This window comes from Formica exsecta, unplaced genomic scaffold, assembly GCF_003651465.1.
Source record: "Formica exsecta isolate Colony F162 unplaced genomic scaffold, ASM365146v1 scaffold2, whole genome shotgun sequence".
In the NCBI taxonomy this organism is placed as follows: Eukaryota; Metazoa; Arthropoda; class Insecta; order Hymenoptera; family Formicidae; genus Formica; species Formica exsecta.
The window spans coordinates 2743074-2752458 of NW_021849297.1; the positions used below are offsets into that span (position 1 = coordinate 2743074).

The following is a 9385-nucleotide window of genomic DNA, read 5'->3' on the forward strand; positions in this document are numbered from 1 at the left end:
CTTTGTGTTCAAAAATAAACAAATTACTTTTAGTAGGTTCAATGATATATGTGACTTTAACTTTCTCCAACAATAGAATCGATAACCATCATCTTTTTTTATTAATCTTATCGTTAATTATTAATTAGAAAATATATGGGTGTTATATTTTATCCCCCCCTTTCGATTATTTCGACAAGATCGAATATTTTTCTGGTCCGTAAAGGCACTCTTAATGATCGAGCGAGAATGGACAATTAACCAGGATGCAGAATAGAGAGTGCGAGTTATATATAGCATCCTGGAATCAACATCGGCTAAAGACCACTGTACCGAATCGCAGGCGTAGAAAAGAAGAATAGCCGGCGGGGCAGGTGGCGGCAAAACTTTTATTCCCGTCGCGGTCTTAAGAAATCTTTTCGGAATCTTTAGAATACAGACATTAAAAAAAAAACTAAAGCCTTAAAAATTTAAAAATTCTGATATTTAAATATCTCTTCTTTTTAAGTTGTTTAATCTCTTTGTTTAATTAAACTCGGAAATTTTGACAAAGTTTTTCTGGATTAAAATCTCTTACTCTCTGATTACGAGGTGACATTTGAAAAGACCATTTTTCATCGAAATATTCTGTTGATCCTCAAATGAACAAAACGCTCGACAGACATTGAACATATTATTCCGAATGATGCGGGATAAAATTCTACAAGAAGGGAGGAAAAGGAATTATACGTGATACCCCGTATATCAGAAGTTCGCAGGCGGATCCAGCGATCGATAAGTCTCGTGCATTTAACAGGTTGAAGAGAGATCGCCGCGATTCGGCGTGACTCGCGAAATTTCGGGAGCAGAATAGCCCGTCGTTATTTCGACGATGGGAATCGATTATGATGAGCGATCATTTTGCCAAGCTACTTTCCAACTAGCGTGTAGAACCTGTATATCTTGATGCTTATGGAAAATCTTGGATAGAGCGTTTATGAAGGATGGCGGGACACGCGGGCAGGAAGTGAGATCGATTAGTTCCCTTTGTCCTGGCTCTCTCTTCCAGAGAGGAAAACAGCACGTCGATAAACGTCACTTAGAAACATTCGCGCGGCACATCGATCTCTTTTAGCCACAAAGTATGACAAAGCAGGCTATTTTTCACCGTTCAATTATCTTTTTTTTACGAGAAATTAGTAATAAGAATTCAATCGAGATTTGAAAAGTCATTTGGAATCTGCATTTTAACATTCATTTTTTAAAACTCGTTTTCTTAAAAAAAAAAGAAATATCCTAGTACACACAAATGAAACATTATAAAAGAATGGCTGAAATTTTAATATGTAATACTTATGTATATCAAGATAATTTATATGAATATATTTATATGAATATGTGAAAAAATTATCATTTTCATAAATATTATTTTTGTGAAACGAGATATCAAAATGTTCCCACGCTTGGTCATTATTTTTAATAAAAATTTAAGGGGGAAGCTTGATGTATAAAAATATATATGTATTCATATTTTATTGTTACTACTGCAAAATTTATAATTTTATAAAGTATAAAATATTTTTTCTGGTTTAATAAATCGGTGCGCACATTTCTCACATAGAGATATAAACGAATCACACACATATAATAAAATACCTCTCTGTACAATTGTGTGTATTTTCCATTTTCGGATATGTCTTAAATTTTATCAAAGAGTCAATCGAAAGTCCGAATACTTCTTATAACGTATAATTCGCACGATTTCTTGCGCTTTTGAATCGAAACAAAAGTCGATGGAGGCAACACCACGAAGGGCCGTTAAAGGTTGAGAACGGGAAATTTAATGAAATATATTCGCGCATTGGACACACATTGCATACGCGATGGAAAGCGCGCGGAAAAGCGCGGACAGCGTTCAGAGGTCCGGGAATAATCTCGGGAATATTTTTCCGCCGAGAGTTCCAATTTACCTCGCGTCCGCTCGGCGAAGGTGAGTTTTTAATTAAAAACATCAACTTTACCATATGTGTACCTCTGTTATACATACATTGCATCAAAGCCGTTGCAAAATACGATATTCAAAAACTTGGCCAAAACACATTCCGAAAAAAAAGGAAGAGACACATCGACATCGCGTGGCTATGGTTTTGTCTGGGATCGCGTGCTTGTCGCGTTTCGATTTATAACGTAAGAGCATTACGGCGTGCGTAATTGCATTTGTGGATATATTGGAGCCGCCTTTGTGTGAGCCAGGTCACCGTTTTATATTTAATATCGATAACGAATACAAATCCTCGTGAATTGTTCGGCGGGTCTATTCAGCGGCAGCGGAATGCAACGGATAACAACGTAATTTTCTCGCGCGTTATTATACGGCGATAATCTGCAATAATACGCAAGATACGCTTTCATTAACCGCAGCTTGTAATACCAATCAGTATCACATTTATCATGTTTTATGCAAGTTAATTTACTAGAGCCGAGAATACATATCACAATTAGAGAACATGTTCCTGAAAATTATTTTAATGATTATAATTTGCAAAAGAATAACCGTTAAAACAATCTAAAAATAATTAAAATCATATTTCAATCTTTAAACTGATATTTTATATTTTGTTTCTTCCATCCAACTTTGTGTTCAAAAATAAACAAATTACTTTTAGTAGGTTCAATGATATATGTGACTTTAACTTTCTCCAACAATAGAATCGATAACCATCATCTTTTTTTATTAATCTTATCGTTAATTATTAATTAGAAAATATATGGGTGTTATATTTTATCCCCCCCTTTCGATTATTTCGACAAGATCGAATATTTTTCTGGTCCGTAAAGGCCCTCTTAATGATCGAGCGAGAATGGACAATTAACCAGGATGCAGAATAGAGAGTGCGAGTTATATATAGCATCCTGGAATCAACATCGGCTAAAGACCACCGAATCGCAGGCGTAGAAAAGAAGAATAGCCGGCGGGGCAGGTGGCGGCAAAACTTTTATTCCCGTCGCGGTCTTAAGAAATCTTTTCGGAATCTTTAGAATACAGTTGGGAGCACCCGTGTCGGGGTTCGCATCTGCGAGTATAAGATTTATATATATAAGATTTACATTTGAGAATAAATTAATATCTCATTCCAATTATAGTCATCTCCTTTTTCCTCTCGAATATCATAATATCCTCCGTAAGTATGTCCATATCGTAATCAGACAAAAATTTATGAAATTTTATAACTTCATTTTTATTAATTTATTTAGTTAAGCTCAAAAAAAATATTTTATACTAAATATTAAAAAGTTATAAAAAATAAAGAAATTTGTGTAAGTGATCGTTATGGAAAAGTAAACTTCGAGAAGAATTTGAATTGAATGAATGATTTCTCTAAATGAGAGATTATCGAATGTAAATTTCTATAGAAGATATTATATAAATCAAAATTTCATAAAAAGAAGACAATATTTGAGGCTCATGCCCGAATAATTCCGCGTGTTATATTTTATCCCCCCCTTTCGATTATTTCGACAAGATCGAATATTTTTCTGGTCCGTAAAGGCACTCTTAATGATCGAGCGAGAATGGACAATTAACCAGGATGCAGAATAGAGAGTGCGAGTTATATATAGCATCCTGGAATCAACATCGGCTAAAGACCACTGTACCGAATCGCAGGCGTAGAAAAGAAGAATAGCCGGCGGGGCAGGTGGCGGCAAAACTTTTATTCCCGTCGCGGTCTTAAGAAATCTTTTCGGAATCTTTAGAATACAGTTGGGAGCACCCGTGTCGGGGTTCGCATCTGCGAGAAATGGATCGACTTCCTTCCTCCTGCTGTCGGCTGGACCAGCATATCGCGCGACATCCCGGGAATTACGCGAGCTATAAATCATTTCATGAGATGTGCGCGCTCTTTTAAATATTATTAATGGTTCACGGATATATAAAATATTTTATACTAAATATTAAAAAGTTATAAAAAATAAAGAAATTTGTGTAAGTGATCGTTATGGAAAAGTAAACTTCGAGAAGAATTTGAATTGAATGAATGATTTCTCTAAATGAGAGATTATCGAATGTAAATTTCTATAGAAGATATTATATAAATCAAAATTTCATAAAAAGAAGACAATATTTGAGGCTCATGCCCGAATAATTCCGCAAATTATTCGCGCAAATCTCATACAGCTTCGGGCAAGCACCGCCAGTAATTATGCGAAATATCGGGCTTCTCGCGGCTGGATGAGCGGACGGCCCGTTGAACTTTCCGACAAGTTTCCCTAGTCCGAGACCCAACTTTCGGAACGGTATCTAATGCTCGGCCGAAGTGCCGAGCGAATGCATCTCGTTTCTTCGTTGTCGGATTGAGAATAGCGATAGGGGAAGTTTCGCGCGACTCCTCCGCGACCTTGCGGCGGAGAGAAGGCTGTTGCCGTAATCGAGGAGATCCAGCAGCTTCCGGCCGAAAGTTTCCGTCGACGCCGCCCGCAAAGTTCGCGTGTAATTTCGCCGACGAAATATTCCCGCTCGTCCCCTCTAATTTCCATAACAGGCCGTTCGAGAAGAAGGCAATCCGAGAAAGTTCGGAGATATCTTTCGCGGAAATACTTAGGCCGCGCGAATCCTCGTTCACGAAAAGTCCCTCTTCGTAGAGAAGGTAATCAGAAGAGACAAGTTGTTCGGTCATTTGCGAAGCTTACTTCAAGGTCGCGAATGTAATAATTTCTTTGTATGCAAAAGAGCTTGCGAAAGAAACGAATTCAATAGCGAGATCATTTTTCTTCCTAAAATTTCTCCTCTTAAGAGAGATGTCGTTCTCTTTCTTTTAGAATTTGTTTTTTTTTCCCTCTTTGGAGATTTTCTTCCAAAACTTTAGTAAAAACTTTTTTACTGAAATTATCAATCAGACAACTTTCGTGAATTTATGCGCTTTACGAGATGCGCGATTATTATTTCAAATGTAATGTCCTATCAGCGTTGACACGGTACTTTCCATTGAATATTTTATTTATACGGATTACGATGCCGGGGGCATATTCCATACGATGGAATGATATTATAATAATTTATGCGTAAAAATATCTATACGCATCAAGACCGATCACTCGATCCATCTCAATGCAATTCATGTCGATCATAAAACGTAATTATGATGTTAATGGCAAATGCGATTAAATCGATAACGAAATGTCGTACATAATTATTAATATCATCGCGTTTAACGTCACCGTAACACGAAATTATTGAGTTTTCATGTTGGACCATTGACGCACATGATCAGCAAAGATCGATCGTGATTTACGCAACATTAATATTTTGCGATGATTATAAATCTTCCCTCTCTCTAAACAATTAACTATGTGTATAACTTTGCATATGTTCATATAAATAATAAATAACGTCAGTTACAAACGGAACCTTCTCTAATTAAAAAAATATAAAAACGGTAAAAAATAAATACAAGAAATATTCTATATAGTTGAGAAAAATGACGATAGTTAACTAAAATTATAGGAAAATAATTATAATATATGTTGACGATATAATTATATTTTGCATCATAATTAAAAATATTCGAAGATTAAAAAATATATTTTGCAAAGAATTTAATTTAATCTACAAGTATTGATCGCTATGTTTTTGCATTAATACTACATAATCTTTCTATGCAAATATATAATAATTTAAAAGAGAAAATATAAGAGTCACATACATATGTCATCATTGAAACGATTTACCTGATAGCGTTGAATATCTCGTGAAAGCCGGTACCCTGGTGGCTGCTAACGTCGCAAGTAGGCAGAGGGTGTAACAGGGGTAGCCGATGGCAGAGCACGCTGTCGCTATTACGTTTGCTGCTACCATTGCTGTCTCGATCCCGATCGTTTTGCGGTAGCGGCCCGTTACCAGTACCGGGTGCCGGGCCTAGGCCAAGACCCAAAGGAAGACGCGGCAGGGTAGCGGGTCTTGTGAGACTGCCATAGGCCGCCAATGCGCCTCTGGGCAAAGACGAGTAGCAACGGTTCAACGGTAGGGTGCCGAGGGTGCTGGAGGCACAGCCGCTGCTTCCGGAACCAGAACCGGAACCTGAACCTGCGTGAAATTAGATCGTTAGTATAAAGTAGGCGCGGGAACTTGCTTAAAACTCTAGACTAAAGTGTTATCGTATTAAATAAAAAAAAAATAATAATAAATAAATCTATGAAAATAGTAAATTAAATTTTATATTTCCTAAATTTGTAAAAAATGTAAAAAGCAGTAAGAAAAAATTCGGATAATAGAAAAATGACAGAATAAAAATGGAAAATGACAGAATAAACGAATGTTACAGCAACGAGAACGTAACTTAGATATGAAAATTCTAGATATAAACTTTTCTCTTTCTTAAATTTTTGATACATATTTTCTTTATCGCTGAGTATCGATTTATCGAATGTGACCAGATTTTAGTTAAAACGCCGAGAATTTTATCGACATTAAACTCGTACACCGCAGGCTAACGCGTTATTCTGTAATCGGGTCCGCTGTGTAATACGATCAATCAACGGCAGACCACGTAGGACAAGTTATTCGAGCGAAGTACACCAGCACGTACGATAATCGTTTGTGCCATCGCGTTGAGCGCGTTGTAACAAACATTTTGTAATTGCTAATTAAATTACGGAATGTTTATCGTTATTTCGAGAGCAAACCCTACCATTGTATCCGTTTGGAATTGTGGCTGGCAGTAACGTAGATTACCGGGAACGTCAAAATACCATATTTTTCCATCAATTGCATATAATATTATCTTTACTTATTAGCTATACAATGTATTATATTTTTATAGGAGAATATATATATGTATATATAAAATATTCTAATATATAAAAATACAAACTGACGAACTATTATATCGACTGAGAAAAAAAATGACTTAAATTTTATAACAATAGCGCTAATAAAATCTTGGAATTTCAAATAATTTAATTTAATATAAAGACATATATAAAATTATTTCTTCCTGTAAATAAAATTAAACTTTTCTCAATCTTTCTCTTCCATTTTATCTCTCGCTGATAGCTACGACAATGTCGGTTACATTAATGTCGCTCCGAATGTTCGCCGGTGGATATGCAGTCCAGGCGAGATCTAATTCGGATCCCGCCGTTTGAGCATGGGGTTAACAAACTCCTTTTTGAACGTGATCTCATCTGGGACGTGTATATACGCGCCGGTCGGAGAAAATTAGATGTACGGGAAAATTCGAGGAAAGTGACCCGCGAGATCCACGATGAATATTAATCCGATATGTTCGCGCTATGTTCCTTAATTTCGAGACCCGAGAATTATTCGGCATGAAAATATTCATCCGGAGTTGTATTGGCACATTGATCTCGAATTACTTAATCAATTTTTTCTCCCTCAACTTTAGAATCTTCGTATTTGTAACATCGCGAAGTTTGTACTCTTTGATCTTTAGTTCGTAGAGCTTGCAAACTTCACATTTTTTAAATCCTTCAGTCTTTAAGAAACTTTTTTCCCTTTTTGAAGAACTCCAAAATGCTTGGAGAGACTTTTGTCTTCTCTTCTTTTATATTCTGGTAAAAATAAAAAATTTGTATGTGTGGGGGGAAAGCAGAGTTGTTTAATAAAAAGTATTTTCTTTAAAACTTTCGCACTTCTTATCGGGCGTGGCTCTTATTATGGAGAATTTAAATCGTGTTTTTGATCAAGAATATTTTCCTAATTTTATTTCGTTATTCAACAATATCTCCAGCAATAACGCACTATAGCGGAAGAGGATTACGGTAATTCTAGTCCTCGCGGTAAACATTTCCCTCAAATTCGATCCGACAACAACAAACATAATGGAGAGATGGATCAGTCGGTTGGATTTCAATCTACCGTATCGTTCCCGCCTTATTCAAAGCCAGATGCTTCTGTTCGTCTCCGGTTACTCTTGTATATGTACACGTACAAGGCGTGTGCCTGAACTAACCCGTCGAATTAATTACGCGCCGTCTACCCGGTGACGAGAAAGTCGTGTCCACCGGCAGGCATTGAGGATTTTCGTCTTTGCTCGCGACGAACAGACACTATCTCGTCTTCTTCTTCTCTCTCTTCCTCTTTCCTATTCTCTGGAGAATTTCCAAGTTAAACTGTTAATAAGTATTAACTTTTGTTGACAAATTCTGCGCGTACACACTCTTTCTTGGAATTTCAAATAATTTAATTTAATATAAAGACATATATAAAATTATTTCTTCCTGTAAATAAAATTAAACTTTTCTCAATCTTTCTCTTCCATTTTATCTCTCGCTGATAGCTACGACAATGTCGGTTACATTAATGTCGCTCCGAATGTTCGCCGGTGGATATGCAGTCCAGGCGAGATCTAATTCGGATCCCGCCGTTTGAGCATGGGGTTAACAAACTCCTTTTTGAACGTGATCTCATCTGGGACGTGTATATACGCGCCGGTCGGAGAAAATTAGATGTACGGGAAAATTCGAGGAAAGTGACCCGCGAGATCCACGATGAATATTAATCCGATATGTTCGCGCTATGTTCCTTAATTTCGAGACCCGAGAATTATTCGGCATGAAAATATTCATCCGGAGTTGTATTGGCACATTGATCTCGAATTACTTAATCAATTTTTTCTCCCTCAACTTTAGAATCTTCGTATTTGTAACATCGCGAAGTTTGTACTCTTTGATCTTTAGTTCGTAGAGCTTGCAAACTTCACATTTTTTAAATCCTTCAGTCTTTAAGAAACTTTTTTCCCTTTTTGAAGAACTCCAAAATGCTTGGAGAGACTTTTGTCTTCTCTTCTTTTATATTCTGGTAAAAATAAAAAATTTGTATGTGTGGGGGGAAAGCAGAGTTGTTTAATAAAAAGTATTTTCTTTAAAACTTTCGCACTTCTTATCGGGCGTGGCTCTTATTATGGAGAATTTAAATCGTGTTTTTGATCAAGAATATTTTCCTAATTTTATTTCGTTATTCAACAATATCTCCAGCAATAACGCACTATAGCGGAAGAGGATTACGGTAATTCTAGTCCTCGCGGTAAACATTTCCCTCAAATTCGATCCGACAACAACAAACATAATGGAGAGATGGATCAGTCGGTTGGATTTCAATCTACCGTATCGTTCCCGCCTTATTCAAAGCCAGATGCTTCTGTTCGTCTCCGGTTACTCTTGTATATGTACACGTACAAGGCGTGTGCCTGAACTAACCCGTCGAATTAATTACGCGCCGTCTACCCGGTGACGAGAAAGTCGTGTCCACCGGCAGGCATTGAGGATTTTCGTCTTTGCTCGCGACGAACAGACACTATCTCGTCTTCTTCTTCTCTCTCTTCCTCTTTCCTATTCTCTGGAGAATTTCCAAGTTAAACTGTTAATAAGTATTAACTTTTGTTGACAAATTCTGCGCGTACACACTCTT

The 9385-nt window shown here is 36.7% G+C and overlaps 1 protein-coding gene across 2 annotated transcripts in view; it reads right to left on the minus strand.

Annotated features, from left to right (window-relative positions):
* The window catches only part of LOC115234499, a 148297-nt gene that overhangs the window by 34741 nt on the left and 104171 nt on the right, over window positions 1-9385 (minus strand). For both annotated transcript variants that reach the window (XM_029805631.1, XM_029805632.1), the window contains one exon: window positions 5686-6040. In XM_029805631.1, coding sequence (XP_029661491.1) covers window positions 5686-6040 — 355 coding nt within the window. The remainder of the gene's footprint in view (window positions 1-5685; window positions 6041-9385) is intronic.